This window comes from Cajanus cajan, chromosome 2, assembly GCF_000230855.2.
Source record: "Cajanus cajan strain Asha chromosome 2, NIPB_CcT2T_4, whole genome shotgun sequence".
NCBI classification, from domain to species: domain Eukaryota; kingdom Viridiplantae; phylum Streptophyta; class Magnoliopsida; order Fabales; family Fabaceae; genus Cajanus; species Cajanus cajan.
The window spans coordinates 202,413-219,983 of record NC_138518.1 but is presented as its reverse complement, the minus strand read 5'-3'; the positions used below and the strand labels follow the sequence as shown (position 1 = coordinate 219,983).

Genomic DNA, 17,571 nt, shown 5'->3' with positions numbered 1-17,571 from the left:
TCACGGAAAGTGGAGTGTTCTTCCATCTGGATGTAGCCTGCAGCGCGGGCGCGAAGCTCATCCATGTCGCGGGGAGACTCACGACATAGGCTGTCGACGAATGGCCCGGGCTTGAGTGCCATAAGCATGGCATGTAGGGCAACCTCGGGGTTCAGATTTCTGATCTTAACCGAGGTGGCGACAAATCGCTCCATGAATGCCCAGAGTGGTTCGTCATCGTTTTGCCTGAGATTGGCCAGGGTGGCTGAAGTGACATGGTGAGGTCGGCTCGTCGCATACTGCGTTGTGAACCTTCTGACTAGGGTGCCGAAACTATCAATGGACTTGGCAAGCAGTTGGGTATACCAGTTGAGCGCGGCCCCCTTGAGCGAGGTTGGAAAAACCCTACACAAGATAGCGTCATTGTTAGTGTAGAGGTTTACCTACGTCGTGTACAGGTCGATGTACTCATCTGGTTCCGTCGTGCCATCATAGCGATCGAGGTGGAGAGGCTTCCACCGATGAGGGAGTGGTGTCTCCATGATGCCGTCCACAAAAGGGTGGCGGGGGAAGGTTGCCTGATCCCCTGGGACATGAGTAGGGGCCTTGCTGACTTCATGGGCCAACTTGTGCGTCAGTGCATGAGACCGATGCGTGGCAGGTCGTTGGGTCGGTGCCCTAGTTGCGGTCCGAGGTTGAGAGACTGAGTGCTCCTCCTCCTCATTGTTGTTGCTCGTTCGAGGAGGACGATTAGAGTGTCGCCGGGCGAGCTGGGCGCGAATCCGCTCGTTTTCCGTGCGTAGCGCTGCTAGATCAGTTTCATTAGCGGTCCGCATTGCAGCTAGGTCGGTTTCGTGCTTGGCACGCATGTTCTGCAGATTGGCATCATGTTGCTGCCGCATCTGTTCGACCTGATCGATCAGCCTCCTCAATGTTGTTTCGCTATCCATGGTAGATGGATGATCTGGGTCGTCTGTTGCGCGTCTGCTATGGCTTCTGGTGCAAACCATAAGCATGGCCGATAAGAACTGTCTTGATCGGCCCCACGGTGGGTGCCAAATGTTCTTACCGGAAATCTACTGTAGAGATGATCCGCCAGGTAAGATCGGTGAGTCTCTTTCGCTGGTACGTTGGTGTTCCGAGATGGAGGTGGTACTTGCAAAAGAGACTCTAATGCCAAAGTTAGGGTTTGTATGAGTATGAATTTCCTATAAATAATGCACGTACCTTAGTGTATGTTAGGGTTGCGTTGGGCCTTGGGCCTGAGATTAGTTGTGATTTGATTAGGTAGAGAATCTCGCCTAGACCTAGATTTCCTGAGATCGGTTATGATCTATTTAAGTGCCGAGCTGACGCCACGTAGCGCGTGTCCGAGGTCAGCTCGTGCTGTGGTACCGAGCTCGGAACTCGGCTGTGGAGTACGGATAATACGCTTATCTAACACAATTTTTTAATAAAAGGATAAAATTATGACAAATATAAATGTAATATAAAAAAAGGGGCTTGTAATTGAAGTGGTTGTATGGAGTGATGATTTTTATGATCACAATTTCCCTTTCTTTTGTAGATTTTAGAGATTGGAACAAAAAGGAGTCCCTGGAAGCAAGCGACTCAGCCCTTTCAAAGGGTTGAGCGCTTTTGAGTCAGAGAGCATAAAGGGCTTAGCGCCTCAAAAGGGCTGAGTAGTTTTGTCACTGGAGGAGGAGCACTCTCGGCCTCTCAAGCGCTTAGCGGATTAGAAGGGCTCAACCCTTTGGATTTCTTCATGTTGATGGACTCTTCAAACCACTCAACAGTTCCCAGGTGCTGAGCGGTTTCTTCTCTTTCCCGCTTACTCTATTTTAATTCCAGCACATATAAAAATGGTCGAAGAGAGAGAAAAAACATTATCGAAGGTGGCGCGAGAGAATAACAGAGGAAAATACACAAAATAGAACACCCCGAAGCTCGTGGGAACATAGTTCTTATGATCAATCTCTTTCTTCTACCTTTCTCCTTACTATTTTCATCTTGTGATCTCTTATACTATGGAGAGCTAAAGCTCTTGGATTGGGATTGAATGTAATCATCGAACTCCTGTGTATTCCCTTTTGATTCATATATATATACACACAGACATCTATTATTCAGCACAAGTGATTTGGATTCTGTTCTTAATGCTTAGATAAACTGATCATTTATCTTTAGTTTCAGATTTAGAATTTGGTTGGAAAATGTTTTCTGAATCTAGATTTGAAACGAATCACCTATTAGTTTTGAAAGCTAGGAATGATTTCAAAATTAATAGTTGTGACAGGTTTTGATTCTTAATACAAGACGTTTAACCGGATGAAGTGAGGAATCATTCATTGAGTTAAATATCTTAGAATTTCTATTGTCAAGGAATTGGCTCATAATGAATATAGAGAACTCAATGTTGACGAGTAATGGAATTAATTGCAAAAATCATTAGGAATACATAGGAGGGAGATTGATGAAATTTAATCCTAGCTGTTTAATATATCTGATTTTCCTTAAATTTAATTCGATTTTGGTTATTTGAGTTAGAATCACTGTTCATATCAAATATTTAACATTCAAGAATATTCAAAGTTGAATTAACAAGTAACAATTAGCATAATAGAATCAATATCTACTTCATAAGTCCCCGAGAATCGACAACCTTTTATTATACTACAAAGACTTGGGTGCGCTTGCTTAGAATTTCAACATAGGTCAAAATCTATAAATATTCTAATTAGGCCCATTATAATTATCTATTAATAAGTATTTGTGAGACTTGTCATGCATGTTTCACACTATTTTTTTTTCAAATTTTAGAGTTACTTTTTTTTATTATAATTTTCTCTAATTTTTTTTCTCTCTTTCTCTCTGTGAATTATCTCTCCACATTTTTTTACACAAATTGATTGCAACAACTCAATGGAGATGCATAGCTAATCCATTCATTTAATTTGAGATTTCAAAAATCATGAAAAATTTGAGTTCCTAGTTTATTTTTATCATGTGAATTAACTTCGTCTTCCTCTTTGTTCTAGATTTAATTTTCATTTTCACAATTACAATTTTTTTAAAATTAGATCTAAAATCGAGATTGAAGATTAATTTTGGATCTATATCTAGATTTATATCTAGAGTTAAAATAACTTAAATTATCTAAATCAACTGTTTATTGTTATTGAATTTCATCAAAATTGTGAGATCACAATTGTGTTTCACACTTTTATGAAATTCATTTAATCTATATTTAAATCTATATTTTGATTATGTTCATCTTGATTTAGATTGATAGAATTTATATTATATTTTGAATCGTTAAAATTTTACCATAAAAATTAAAATCTTAAATTGATGTAATCTTTAATTAAAATTTTAATTTGATTCATTGTTTACATTAACCGTAGATTATCGTTCGAAATTCATAAAATCCCATCCTAACGTTGTGTGTTAGTTTGGATTATTTGTGTTTTTAAGAAAAGTAACCTAAGTTATTCTCTATATTATACATCTAAAGAAATATATATATATATATATATATATATATATATATATATATAGTAATTCAACAATATTATCGATATTCACTAACAACCTTGTCTCTTAAAAATGTGGTTAAGATTCAATTTTTAAATTTGTATATATGAAAAATATTTGATAGAAGACATCATAGACTAATTGATTCAAATAATGAAAGTAAAGAAAGAATGAGTTAGAAATTCAACTTGGATCAAGGAGAAGAGGGAAGAAATATTTTAATGAACAAAATGAAGAAATAATTATTTTCTTGTCTGGTTTATACGGAAAATAAGTATTTTAAAAATCATTTTATCTTTATATTTTTTATTTTTAAATTTCAAAACATAAATAAGAATATTTTATATATTATATTTAAAATGTTTCAAATATTTTATATCTTTTCCAAGATTCTCAGTATTGAAGAAGAGCAAAAATTAGATGAGAAATTTTTTTGCTCAGGTTTGATTTTTTTTTCTCCTCCTAAAAGTCAAAATAAAAAATCAATTTTTTTTTTGACATTGGAATAGGAGATAATATTAAAGTTGAACTTCTTCCTATCCTTAATGGATTAAGTGTGGCTTGGGACAGAAGATATAAGAATATCATTTGTATCTCAGATTCCTTACATGCTTTGTCACTCATTAATGAGGATTTTGATCTATTTTATAGATAATACACTATTATATATGCTATTGTGGAGATGAGACAAAAAGGTTGGAAAATGGAGTTTTTACATTCTTTACGGGAAGAGAATTAGTGTGTAAATTTCTTATCCAATATAAGTTCGAACTCAGTAAAGTCTCGTTAAATAGTCACTTATGTACCTATGTCACTTAAAAGTCTCGTTAAATGGGTGTTAGATTCTTTCGATTGTAATTTCTTATATTTTTTTTTTTATTTTTTTCTTCATTAACTTCATGTAACCAAAAATTATAAATAAAAAAAATTGCCTCTCCTTCTTCCATTTCTCCGAACAAAATCCCATATAAATGATAATATATTTGATAAATTAGTTTTTAATTTTTGATTAATATGTTTCATAATTTTTTTTGTATGAAGTTAAATTATTTCTTATAAAGGAAGTAAGTAAATTTTAATATTATAATATAAATTTATTTTAGACTTTGTGCATGACCTATTTTCTATTTTTTTTTTGCCTTTTAGTAATTAGTAATGTATTTTTATTAGGTCAATTTGTTAATTCATATGTTTTAGACCAATCCACTCATGTTTTAGACCAATCCACCGTCAAACACGATGAGTTGAAATCTTTAACTCATTTTATTATTACATTACAGATCCACCTGCCTTTGCCCTTTTTTGACCAATGAAATAAAAAAAATATGTAACGTGTTAACCCTTCCTCATTTTATCACTTACACTATGTTTGATAAAAAAAGTATATAAAAGAAGTATTGAGAAATAGAGTAAAAATCAGAGTTGTTTGATAAGAAAAAAATAAAATGAAAATAGAGTGAAAGTTGATTATTTTTATAGATAATTTTGTTTAAAATAAATAAATAGATTATTATTATTATTTAAATAAAAATATATTTGTATAAATAATTTTATTTAAATATAATAAATATTTTTATTATAATTATATTGTTTTAATGAATTAATATAATATTCATAAATATTTTTCTTTTAAAATATAAATGAAAATTGTTTTTTTATTATTATTTTTTTTTACTTTATTATATATATATATATATATATGATATAATCATCTCTTTATTTCAAATATAATAAATAAAAATTATATTTATTATTATTATTTATTTATTTATTTTTATTTTATTAACTTTTCCACACTTCCCTCCGTTATAAAGGAAAAGTTTTTTGAGGGAATCTTATAAAAATATTCTCACACTTTTCTTCAATTTTTTATTATCAAATAACTCACATTTTTTAACTTCTACTTACTCTTTTATTTTGTTTCTAGATATAACAATCTTTAGACGAGAAAAATTCGTGTTTATTAAATTTGGGTTCAAATTTTTTTTGATTAATAAAATCGAGAGCAAAACAAAGACAGAAATATTAATATCCGTACTTGAACTTTAATAATATAATTAAAAAATTATATATATAAACCAAAATTAATAATAGTTATATATAAATATTTGTATTTATTTTTTTTTTTAGTAAGAGCTGCCCGTTACCATACCTGTTGGTTTCCTATCTATCGTAGTCTTCCCCAAACTTTATCGGGAATGTATATAGGCGATTTGCTTTTCATGCTAATATAGAGTTTTCATTTCCCACAAATAAATAAGTTGGTAAAATAAGTACTCCTATGTACTGTGTCCGATTAAGAGCATAATAATGAAGGGAAATGGTTAAAATAGAAAAATAATATAATAAAGAATAACTAAGTAGTAGAAATTGCTTAAAGTAATTATTGTTTAGGACCAAAGTAGAAGTTGCTTCTAGAATACCATTCTCGAGAGTCGAAACTCACCCTCAAAACCGTGGGGCGCACACTGAAGGAGACGTGGGCGTCTAATCTGCAGAGTCCAAGTCAGTGGGCCCGAGCCCACAGTGTTGGGCTTCGGATTTGAAAGCGGAAGGACGCATGAAACGGTAATACTATTTCTTGCTAATAACAAAAGTCACCTTTACATATTCTTATATTATTTAGGGTAAACATTGAATGATAGAAAGAAACAAATTTATTAAAATTATCATAATTATTAATACATGTCTAATGTACTTGTTCCTGTAATATTTTTTATCTCTATAATTTATAGACAATTATATATTTAATTATTATAAAAGAATAATTTTAATAATCATTATTAACCAGCTCTAAATAACTATTTACATTATTATATTTTATTTTAAAATTTTTTTAGAGGTAGGGAATTCCTCTTTTTCTTAGTAATATCTTAAAGTAAGGGTACTCTAATTAGGAATATTGATTATTTATAAAACGGTGAAGGATTATGCGACGGGAAATGTAATATTCTGTAAGCTACTTTTCCTTTTCAAGTCTGTGGGAATGACCGGTGTGAGAGGCACACTCGTGGCGACTTTTAGATTCAACCAAAAATAAAAATTCCACGCGTGTTTCGTGCCGTTTGTAAGCGCAAAAAACCTCAGATCCGAACACAGCACAGCACGCACAGTGTCCAAGGTACGGAACCTGTGGTAAATATATAACATTGTAACCCCTCTTAACCTAACCCTTGTAAAGGAGTTAGTTGTGTTGGTGTCGTCCCAATCAAGGTTTCTTTTCCTCTGCTCTTTCAAAGGCTTTTGGTTGCATACATACCTATTCATTGCTCTTTGCACTTGGCTTACTTATTTATATATTTATTTGTGTAGAGAGAAGTGTGAAGGATCTATTTGAGTTTGAATGGCGAACATAGACATCGAAGGGATCTTGAAGCAGTTACCGAATGACGGGCGTGTTCCGAAGACCAAGATTGTGTGTACTTTGGGTCCTGCATCTCGATCCGTGGAAATGATTGAGAAGCTTCTGAGGGCGGGGATGAACGTTGCTCGTTTCAATTTCTCTCATGGCACCCACGAGTATCATCAGGAAACCCTCAACAATCTCAAGACTGCTATGCACAACACTGGAATACTCTGTGCCGTCATGCTCGACACTAAGGTCAATTCTTCATATATATCTTCATTTAATTGCACCATAAGATCAACCAACTCTCAACTCTCTCGCATGCTAGTACTAAAATATTCGTTTTATTTTTTCTATTCTGGATCTGCTAAACTGACTAAGAGCCTGTATAGATACGTTTTAGAACCCATGTTAGAGCTTCTCTACTGAAAATAAAGTCTACTTTTCAGTATTGATTATTTCAAAATTACTTCTAAATTTGTATCCAAACATGTTTTAACCCTATGAAAGCTATTTAACTATTGGTTCGGAGCCACAAGCACTTCTAGGAGGGATAAAATAGGAAGAAAAGTCTCCATGATTTTTGAGAAATGAATAAGATAAAACTTCTGTAAATTAATTTATACATAACTTAGTTTTAGCTTATGAAAGAACTTATTTCATTATTCTTTCCTAATTTTCTCTCCCAAAATTGCTTCAGAAGAATTTTACCCACAAGGTCCTATATCCTTTGAGTAAGGAATAGAACTATGCCAGTGATACATCCATTGTTCATTGGCGAAGTACATTATCCTGCATTTGGGGATATCTCAGAGCTCAATAATTTTATAGCTTGGATGGAAAAATGCCTGGGTTTTTAAAATCAAGTTTGAACGAAGATATGTGATTCTGAAGAAAAATAAGATATTTGGAATTGGATGTTTCATATCAAATTTATAGCTTTAAATTGCCTAAGAAATGTGGTTAGTTTGATTGTTTTTCGGCGCATTAGATTAAAAGCGAAAAATTATAGCTTTTGTATTAGGTTGAGAATTGTGTACTAACTTTCACTACAAATATGCATTTCAGATAAAAAGTTTTCAGCCAAAAATTACTTCACGTCCAAATCAATTTTAACCAAAATCATTTTTGTTATATCAAAAGCATTCATAATCAAGTTTGCAAAAATTCTCCCTAACATTACGAAACATATAACATGTATTATACATAAACTGGCCACTTTTACTATACATGAGGACAGGATTCTCCCATGTCTAGATGCTATGCTTACTCTGTTTATTTTTTTAAGTGATCAATGTGTGAGCAATTATTTTGGTGATAGAATGGTGGTAAGTAACGAGCATGATATTGGTCCACATTCTTATTTATTTATTTTTTAAATATTTCTGATGTGTTGTTTTCATATATAGGGACATATGGCTATTTAGCTTGTAGCCTTGTAGACACAAGTTCAAAGTGCTTTTGGCCTACTTGAATGGATTTTCTTACAAGTCTTTTGTATTTAGTTGGTGTTAAATTATCTTATCATGACACCAGTATATGGTTTTAGTTTTACATTTAATTCTGGATTGTGGGAGTTTCATGGTTTGTTTTTGGAGTTTTGGGGTCTTCATAAACAACGGTTAAACATTAGTGGACAGCTTGATGCTTATTTATTTATTTCATAAATGTCTTGTCGAGGAGGATATCTTGTTCACGTCATTGTACTATTTTATTTATCTTATGGTGATCAATTCTTATTCAATAAATTATTAACGTATCTGTGTACATTTGCATTATGATGTATGTGTTTGTGCAGGGACCTGAGATTCGGACTGGTTTTCTGAAAGATGGAAAACCTATTCAACTTAAAGAAGGACAAGAAATCACCATCACTACTGATTATGAAATTAAGGGGGATCCAGAGATGATATCAATGAGTTACAAGAAACTGCCTGTCCACTTGAAGCCTGGCAATGTCATACTGTGCTCCGATGGTACAATTACTCTCACTGTCTTATCTTGTGATCCCGAAGCTGGTACTGTTAGATGTCGTTGTGAAAACACTGCAATGTTGGGTGAGAGAAAAAATGTTAATCTTCCCGGTGTTGTGGTGGATCTTCCCACACTTACTGAGAAGGATAAGGAAGATATTCTTGAATGGGGTGTCCCTAACAACATTGACATGATTGCCCTTTCATTTGTTCGTAAAGGCTCAGATCTTGTTAATGTCCGGAAGGTTCTGGGGCATCATGCAAAGAATATTCAGTTGATGTCAAAGGTATTTTTATTTCATTCTTATGCAATTTCCGCAATAATAAACTTTGTTTATCTTCTATAACTCGGACTACTAAGTGGTTAACTTATGCTTTTAGCCTCCATGGCATCCAATAGTATCCATCACAGGGATAAAAAGAAAGAGAATATTATGTGGTTGTGTTGCAGTCTAGCTTGATATCTTCTGTACATCATCAAGTTGAATGATTTTCTTCTTTCCTTTCTTTAACACAAGTTGCTTGCTTGTTTATATTATATACGAAGGAATATTTATTTATTTATTCACTTACCATATGCTGAATATTTTCTTTTACCAGTTCTTCTCTTTCTATTTGGAAATCCTGATTTATATTTTAATGATTCTATGGCATTTCAAGGTTGAGAACCAGGAGGGAGTCCTGAATTTTGATGAAATCCTGCGTGAGACTGATGCATTCATGGTGGCACGTGGTGATCTCGGAATGGAAATCCCAGTTGAAAAGATTTTTCTGGCACAGAAAATGATGATATACAAGTGTAATCTTGTTGGGAAGCCTGTGGTCACTGCTACCCAAATGCTTGAATCGATGATCAAGTCTCCAAGGCCAACCCGAGCTGAAGCTACTGATGTAGCTAATGCAGTTCTTGATGGAACAGATTGTGTCATGCTTAGTGGTGAAAGTGCTGCTGGGGCTTACCCTGAACTTGCTGTGAAAATCATGGCTCGTATTTGTATTGAAGCAGAATCATCCCTTGACTATGGTGCTATCTTCAAAGAGATGATAAGGTCTACCCCTTTGCCAATGAGTCCATTGGAAAGTCTTGCATCATCTGCTGTCCGCACAGCTAACAAGGCTAAGGCAAAACTCATTGTTGTGCTGACACGTGGTGGGTCTACAGCCAAGTTGGTTGCTAAGTATAGGCCAGCGGTTCCTATCTTGTCAGTGGTGGTTCCAGTTTTGACCACAGACTCGTTTGATTGGACCTGCAGTGATGAGACACCAGCAAGGCACAGCTTAATATACAGGGGCTTGATTCCAATATTGGGCGAGGGATCTGCGAAAGCTACTGATGCAGAATCCACAGAGGTGATTCTGGAAGCTGCTCTTAAGTCCGCAACAGAAAAGGGGCTTTGTACGCCTGGTGATGCAGTTGTTGCCCTGCATCGTATTGGAGCTGCCTCTGTCATAAAGATCTGCATAGTGAAATAATGCAAGATATGCTGAATGTGTTAATTCACCTGCGTGGCACCAACTGGTGCAGGGTTATGTTTTGGCTTTTATTTCTGAAACTAAGTGCTGTTTATCCATTTCGTGAAATGGAGGATTTAGTTAACTAGCCTTAGATCGAGTTGGTTTTGGTATTCTGTTAATATTGCGGAGTACTTATAAATGAGATTATCATGGAAATAATCAGTATTCTTGCATTTTAAAATATGTTTAGTTTGGCGGATAACCTTGTTTTGTTATCCTCTTAAACATTTTGTTGGTTTGTGAGGGCAAATATGTATTGAAAGCAAGGATGGCAAGGATAGTTCGGATGAAAAGCTTTTCTTGTTAGAATTAATGGGTCTTGTGTGAATAATGAAGAGTTTTACCAATATGTTTTGTCTCGAAAATCCAAATAATTCACATCTACATCGTATCTTTAGATAAATTCTGGCATGATAAAGATTTTGGTGGTGAATTCCCACGGGGAGGGAAGGAGGATGAGTTTTGACTTGAGTCTGTCCATTCATTCTGTTTGTAAGCTGGAGGTAAGCCATCAATAAAAAAAACCCACATTACGCTTCCATTTCGTTTCCACTTCATATATCTCCTCCTAAACGCACATTTTTCTAATTTGTTATACTTTCAAAAGTGGGTTCTTTAGAGTTCTGAGAAATTAAAACTTGTTTTTTATGAGTTTTCACCAATAAGACCTGTTGACGTTATTTTCAAAAAGTAAATTACACTCACATTTTTTAAGATTTTGTGAAAATTTTCCAATAACCTTTTTTTTTTGTACGAGTCCAATAACCTTCTTTAGTTGTTCAAAACATATTATATTGATATTTCTACATTTTAAACTGATAACTGACTCTTATTACATAATATAAAAAAAAATGACATATAAAAGATATAGGCATATAATAGCACTGTGTAGTGTGTATCACTAAAAAAGATGTGAGAATCGTTTAAAGAAATTATAGAATCATGTACAATATAAAAAAATTACTTAAAATATAAAGAAAAGCAATCACGATCATTGTAAACTCTTATATAGTCTAGGATTAGAGTGAAAAGTTATTAATGGCAATTAAAAGAATAGAAGGATAAGATGGAATAGATATAGGCAGAAGCAGAAGGCGTGAAAGAGGGATGGCGTATGGATGTTGTTGCCGTTGGCAGTGGGCGGAGGCGAAATCCATGGGCTTGGGCTGTTGGTTGTCTTCCTCAACTGCGAAAACAAGACCTAGGCCTGTGATTGTTTCTGTTTCCCACGCCAGCAGTAGCAGCGGAAGAAGAGAAGAAAACATCAAAGGGTCAGGAACTACCGCGAGAGGTCGGAGGTTGCTCAGGATTCGTGAAGAGAAACAACAGCGGGAGTACGATCGTCTTAACAACTACCCTGCTTGGGCAAAGTAACACCTCCAAATCCAAACTGCATGCGAGCTTCTCTTTTCATAACTAGTAACTAATAATAACCGAATGCTTTCAGAGTCCTGGAAAATGCTTGCAAAGACGACGCTGAACTCCGTGCCGTACTCGGAGACAGTATTGGCAACCCTGAACTCATGAGGAAACGGGTACCTATATTTCTATTCCTATTCTAAATCACATTTCCTCTTTCGCTTATCCTTCCTGCCTGCAGGTCGAAGATAGGGTTCGAAAGAAGGGTAGAGACTTTCAAAAGTCTAAAACAGGATCCGTCCTCGCTTACAAAGTCACCTTTAGAGAGTAATCACTAGTGCAAATGCTATGGATTCACTTCATTGTCAACAACAAACATCTTTTTCTACTCCTTCATCAGCCATCATTAACTCTTCATTCCTCCATCCTCTTGCAGTTTCAATCCACTTGATTCATATATCTGGTTTGAGTTGTTTGGACCACCATCAGATCGCGATGTCAATCTAATTGGTAATGTAAGTGTTTAATTTACATTTTTAGCTTTTAATATCATAAAATATTTTTCTTTTATGCATGTAAAATATGCAGGTTATTCAATCATGGTATGTCATGGGTCGCCTTGGTGCTTTCAATTCTTCAAATTTGCAGGTCAGGCCATGTTCTTCTCTTCTCCTTTAGTTTATTTATTTCATGGTTGTTATTCTCTCTCTTTCAATTGCTACTTCTTCGATTTTCTTTTGGTGTCTAATCCGTCAATGACACATGTTAGATTTACAGATATGTTGGTTATAGTGAAATCATACAATCAATACATGGGTCTTATAATATTCTGAAACTATCTATTCTCTCATTCTACATTCTTCTCCCATACTTTCAACTTAGTATTGAAGTCTGGAACCATCCACCAGGACCTGTGTCCACTGTGCTATGTTCTAAAAAATATAGAACTCAGTTTTGTTTTTGTCTACTGTCTTCTCCTCATTGTATCTCTCTTTTGACACTATTTGAACCCCACAAGATATGCACTAACCTTGGCCATGGTTGCCATGCTCGGGGACGTGCTGTCCAAGCTCTCACTTAAGTGTGTGCCTGCACCAGGAGATTCTCCTCCCTTCAATCAGTCCATAAGTAGAACAATGTCCTTTACCTTGCTACGCATACCACCTTATGCTGCCAGAAGTTTCTGTAGGTGTTGCACCTTGATTGGCACATGTGAGAGCATGGGTTACGCCTCAGCCTAGTTTTCTCCCGTAATTTTCCAATTTGACCTTGTCAACCAAGCCCAAGCCTGTTTGTTCCCTTTTTTCCTTTGAATCTTACAGTTTTGTTTCCAACAATTCATTTTTCACCAACATTTAGTTACTTCCACCCCCCCAACAAAAAAAGGGATATCACCAATCACCATCACATCCAGCGATTGTGAGGTGTGAATTAGCTACGAGGTGGAGGACTGTCGCCGAAAACTTGTTGGAAATAGAAGTGTTTTTTTAGAAAATAAGAACATTTAAATGTTGTTTCTGATTCCAAGTAGCCTAGATACGTTGTATAGCTAGGTTTAAAGCATATTAGGGAGTAGAGATAACCTAATTACTTGTGAATTGCAGTTGGCATTGAATTGATTTTGATTATCTTTGTAATACAAATGAATATAAATAAATCATTCAGTTGAGTGGTAAAACTCGAGCACATTCAGAAAAAAATTCTTTTTCTCATTTTTTGCAAAAATCTTCCGACACATCATCAGCTAGTTCTAAGTCACCACTGTTTGATTCTACTCGTGCATGCTTTACTGTATTTTCAACCCAGTTTGGCACTATTCTCTGCTCTAGCTTGTTCTATTCTTGCTTTAGTTTTTTTGTCTTTGCCTTGAATTAGCTTGTTCTTTTGTGAGGTTATTATATTTTAATGCATTTATCTCTGCTTCCCTATTTGAATTGTTTTTATCTGATTGCCTGTGTTTTGCTGTTTTCTAGTCTGTCGGCAAGCCATTATGCGATGCATTCATTTCATATTCTAGGCATATTTCCCAAGCATCTTAGGCCTCATATGTTCAAACTTTAGGGTAATATTGATTGAATCTTTCAAATGTTATTGTCGATGAATTTGAAGAATTTCCATAGGTGATCCCTGGCAGTGACTGTTTGTACCAATGCGTTTCTTACTACAACAAATCTTTTTAATTGTGTCCACTCTTTGGGTATGCATAATTCCTGTCAGCTCTGCTAGCCAGTGACCATATTTCCCACTTTTCCAGCGAAACTTTTAAGTTGTCTCTGGTGCCATGATGTGCTTTCTTGCAAATCTTCTCACTGATGGTCCCAAAATAAAAAAGGTGAGGGTTGTGTTAGACCATAACCAATGTAAAACTTTGTCAAATGTCAAATCTCTATGACATGAATGAACGGGTGAGCGTTAATGTTAGGTTGTTGCTTGGAAGCAACACATTGTATGGCTAATGGCTCTAGTACAATGTCAAGCAAAAGAATCACTGCATAACTGCCCGGATGTAGTGAAAAAGTAAGCAAGGGTTCCCACTTCTTTTGTGATTGAGTATGGGCAAAAAAGTTAGTTCACAGGAGGAGGATTGTTTTGGAACATGAAAGTTAAGCACATTTACAACTTACAAGTAAAATCAATGGAAATAGGCAAAGGAATTAGACACCTTGGATTTTGAGTTGTGTTGCCCTGTTAAAATAGAAATGGAGTGGGTATGATTGAGATTAGTATTGAAAAGGGAGGTTGTGAATGTAAAAAGGTTAGGAGATAGGATCCCAGCTGTAATGTTTGCAGTGGAAGGGAAAACTTTTTATGTGATTGGTGCGTATGCACCTCACTAGGATTAGAAAGCACAAAATAAGATTTTGGAAGGACTTAGAAGCTTTAGTCCAGGGAACAATATTAGGAGAAAAGGTTTTCCTAGGAGGACATCTAAATGGACATGTAGGGAGGGTACATGGGTTCACATGGGGGTTATGGCCTAGGAGAAGCAATTGCAAAAGGTAAGAAATCTAGTAATACATTGCCGAATGCAAATGTCAATACAAACATAATATCTGTTCCTCATATATAATAAATTTTAGGATAATTTTCTTTGTATGTTTTGGAAATAGGTAGGAGTAAATATTGAGGAGTATTAGTAATACATTCCATAATGCACTTTCAACTATTGGTTGAATCTGTTGGAAAGTTGGAATCTAAAAAATCACAAATGAACTCATTAAACTTGGAGTAACATCTACATAATTTTGTGATTTACCATAAATTTAAGCTACTAGTAAAGGAGTCACATTTGAAAGAGTATTAGCTTGGAAATATTGTCAATTTTAGCTTACTGTAAGATGCTATGGCCATGATATGTGCACATTAGCTGATTCATGACGTTGTCATTTATTTCTAGTTTCCTACTTTTGCCGCTAACTTGTAACAAGCACTGGACTAAAGTATCTTGAATTGATGATAGCTGGCAAATTCATCAATGGAGTATGATCCTCTATATGATGCAGACAAGGGTTTCAAAGTGATGCCGTCTTCTTTCCATGATATCAGTGATATTGAGTTCCAGGATAACTGGGGACGTGTTTGGTATTAGTTCTACAACTCAACTTTGTATTTGAAAATAAAATAAAATAAAGAGGAGGCTTCAAACGACACCAGTGTAACTTTTACTAAGTGTTACACTGCTCAATAACTTTATATTAAATGTGAATTTTATAAATCCAACCGTTAAATTGAAAATTCATATAACTTTATATGTGTATATCAAATTTTGTTAAAATTGAACAATTTAAGGGTAATCAAAGTATTCATATTTTAGTATATTTTGAAATAAATATATTACGTCAATTTTGTTTTATAAGAATGAAGTATCAAATTATCTTGGATTAATATAAAATTTTGTATATATGATCTAAGAGTAAAGAACTTTCAATCTAACGGTTGGATTTACAAAATTCACATTTAATATAAAGTTATTAAGAGGTGTAATACTTAGTAAAAGTTACACCGGTGTCGTTTGAACCCTCCTCTAAAATAAATAGTTTTATGACCTCACAATGCTATGAGGTTTAAAAAATATAATTATAAAGATAAAATTAAACTATAATAAGCTTTTTAAAATAAGCATATGCAATAAAAATTCAATATTAAAAGTATTAAATTTGTTGCTAAAATAAAATTCAAAATTTGTTACATAAATTTTCTATATTTTTAACTTTTATTAATTTTGGTTAATCACAACAAGCAAATTTTAGTTGCTCTCCACAGTTTTAAGTAAATAAAACTTAAAGTAGTAAACAGAATTAATTAAATAAACAGCACATTAGAAAAAATCACAAAAATATATAAGAACTCTGATTTTGAAGCTAACATGGATGTAATGTCAAACAAAAGCTAATAAAAAGTAACATAAGTGGAATATCTCATGAAATGAACCAAAATAAGAAAGCAAATTTTAGTGAAACAAGCAATAGATAAATTACTGTTGACTTAATTCTCCAAGATACTTTCTTAGGATTGATTTGGATTACATGATTGAGGCCAAGACACGAACTAGAAGAAGAGAGATCAGAAGAAACATTCAAAATGTTTCTGAATATGTAATGACTTGGTCCCTAGCTATTCCTTTCGATTATTCTCTCCATTATTTCAGCATTATCTTGTTGTAGGTGTTCAACACTTTTGCAAAGGATGAGTAAAACAGGAAAAGCAAAAGATGGTAAAGAAAGAGATGAAGTATTTTTCAACTGAAAAAAAAATGAGACAAAAAGAAAATGAAGTGGATGGAAGAGAAGTCTTGAAAACTAGCTGTAGAAAATATAGATTGATTTGGGTTGGTAAAATAATAATTATAGGTTGGCGAAGAAGTTATAACATTAAGATGAAGAAAGAATAATACATGCAAGGATTTCAATTTAAAATTCTACATACTAGAAGATAGATGTAGAGATTCAAAAGTGTTTTAAAAAAATGATTAATGATTGGTGGAATCCATTAGATAGGTCTGTATTGGTGAGGTAAAACAAATCAAAATTATAATATTTAAAATTTGAAATACATGAAAATTGCAGCTAAGTACATGATAAAAAAGATGAATGAAGAAAATAAAAAATGTGAGGAAAAAATCTGTTATATGAACTTATGGGATTTGATTATGGTTCCTATTTGTACAACACATTTTGAGACATATCTTACAGGGTGGACTTGGGTACGTCAGATTATTTTGCAATTGATGTGCTTCTCAACTGCTTAACTGTCTTGAGCTCGGAGTAAGTTGGGCCTAAAACGCTTGTCTTGTTAATTGTTTTGGAAAAGCTATTGTGATTGACCTTTTTCTGAATAGCAGGTATCTTGGAATCCAACAAGTTGTTTTTGGGGGTCGCCGCATGGGTGATTGGGAAGAGGGGATGACAAATCCGGAGTATGGTTACAAATACTTCAAGATATAATCTGGGACTGGTTGTACTTGATATCAGTCCATGCATTGTACTTTCGATTTGGTTAAAAAACATAATAATAGTGTTTCTTTTTGTGTGGTATTCTTGTCATTTGGTCGAACTTTTGGTATACGAGTAGGATGTGCCTGCTAGAAGAGATCTTGCACGAGTCGTAAATGGCATCGATCTTTAACATAACTATACTTTATTATTAAGACGAAACTAAAGCATGTTCTAGTGGTATTTGACGAATTTTTTACGGTTATAGAATTTTTTTTAAAAAAAATTACCCAAAAGGCATCTGTACAATTTTATTTACACATCTAGCACCATTTACTGGACACACTCGGAATTCGGTTCTCGGGGAACCGAATTCTGAGCTTCAATTTTTTTTTTTGGGAACCGAATTTTGAGTAGTTTTAAATTATTTTTT

General features: G+C 34.1%; 2 protein-coding genes across 7 annotated transcripts; both read left to right on the top strand.

Moving 5' to 3' along the window:
• The first annotated feature begins 6,488 nt into the window (after positions 1 to 6,488).
• Positions 6,489 to 10,696, top strand: LOC109818531 (pyruvate kinase, cytosolic isozyme). 2 transcript variants are annotated; one of them, XM_020384021.3, is made up of 4 exons: positions 6,489 to 6,634; positions 6,826 to 7,114; positions 8,658 to 9,119; positions 9,493 to 10,696. In XM_020384021.3, the coding sequence occupies exons 2-4, from the start codon at positions 6,857 to 6,859 to the stop codon at positions 10,303 to 10,305; spliced, it is 1,533 nt and encodes a 510-aa protein (XP_020239610.1). In that variant the 5' UTR covers positions 6,489 to 6,634; positions 6,826 to 6,856; the 3' UTR covers positions 10,306 to 10,696. The 2 variants fall into 2 exon arrangements, with proteins under 2 accessions (XP_020239610.1, XP_020239611.1); XM_020384022.3 differs by having other exon boundaries at positions 6,567 to 6,726.
• A 550-nt stretch (positions 10,697 to 11,246) lies between these two features.
• On the top strand, positions 11,247 to 17,240 carry LOC109818537 (structural maintenance of chromosomes-like protein, putative (DUF3531)). 5 transcript variants are annotated; one of them, XM_029268872.2, is made up of 9 exons: positions 11,256 to 11,717; positions 11,795 to 11,882; positions 11,948 to 12,033; positions 12,143 to 12,221; positions 12,295 to 12,354; positions 15,167 to 15,288; positions 16,217 to 16,301; positions 16,899 to 16,970; positions 17,045 to 17,240. In XM_029268872.2, exons 1-8 carry the CDS (start codon positions 11,455 to 11,457, stop codon positions 16,932 to 16,934), a joined length of 819 nt encoding a protein of 272 aa, XP_029124705.2. In that variant the 5' UTR covers positions 11,256 to 11,454; the 3' UTR covers positions 16,935 to 16,970; positions 17,045 to 17,240. The 5 variants fall into 5 exon arrangements, with proteins under 5 accessions (XP_029124706.2, XP_029124705.2, XP_029124704.2 ...); XM_029268871.2 differs by having other exon boundaries at positions 11,258 to 11,717; positions 17,048 to 17,240; XM_029268870.2 differs by lacking the exon at positions 16,217 to 16,301 and having other exon boundaries at positions 11,259 to 11,717.
• Positions 17,241 to 17,571: the final 331 nt, after the last annotated feature.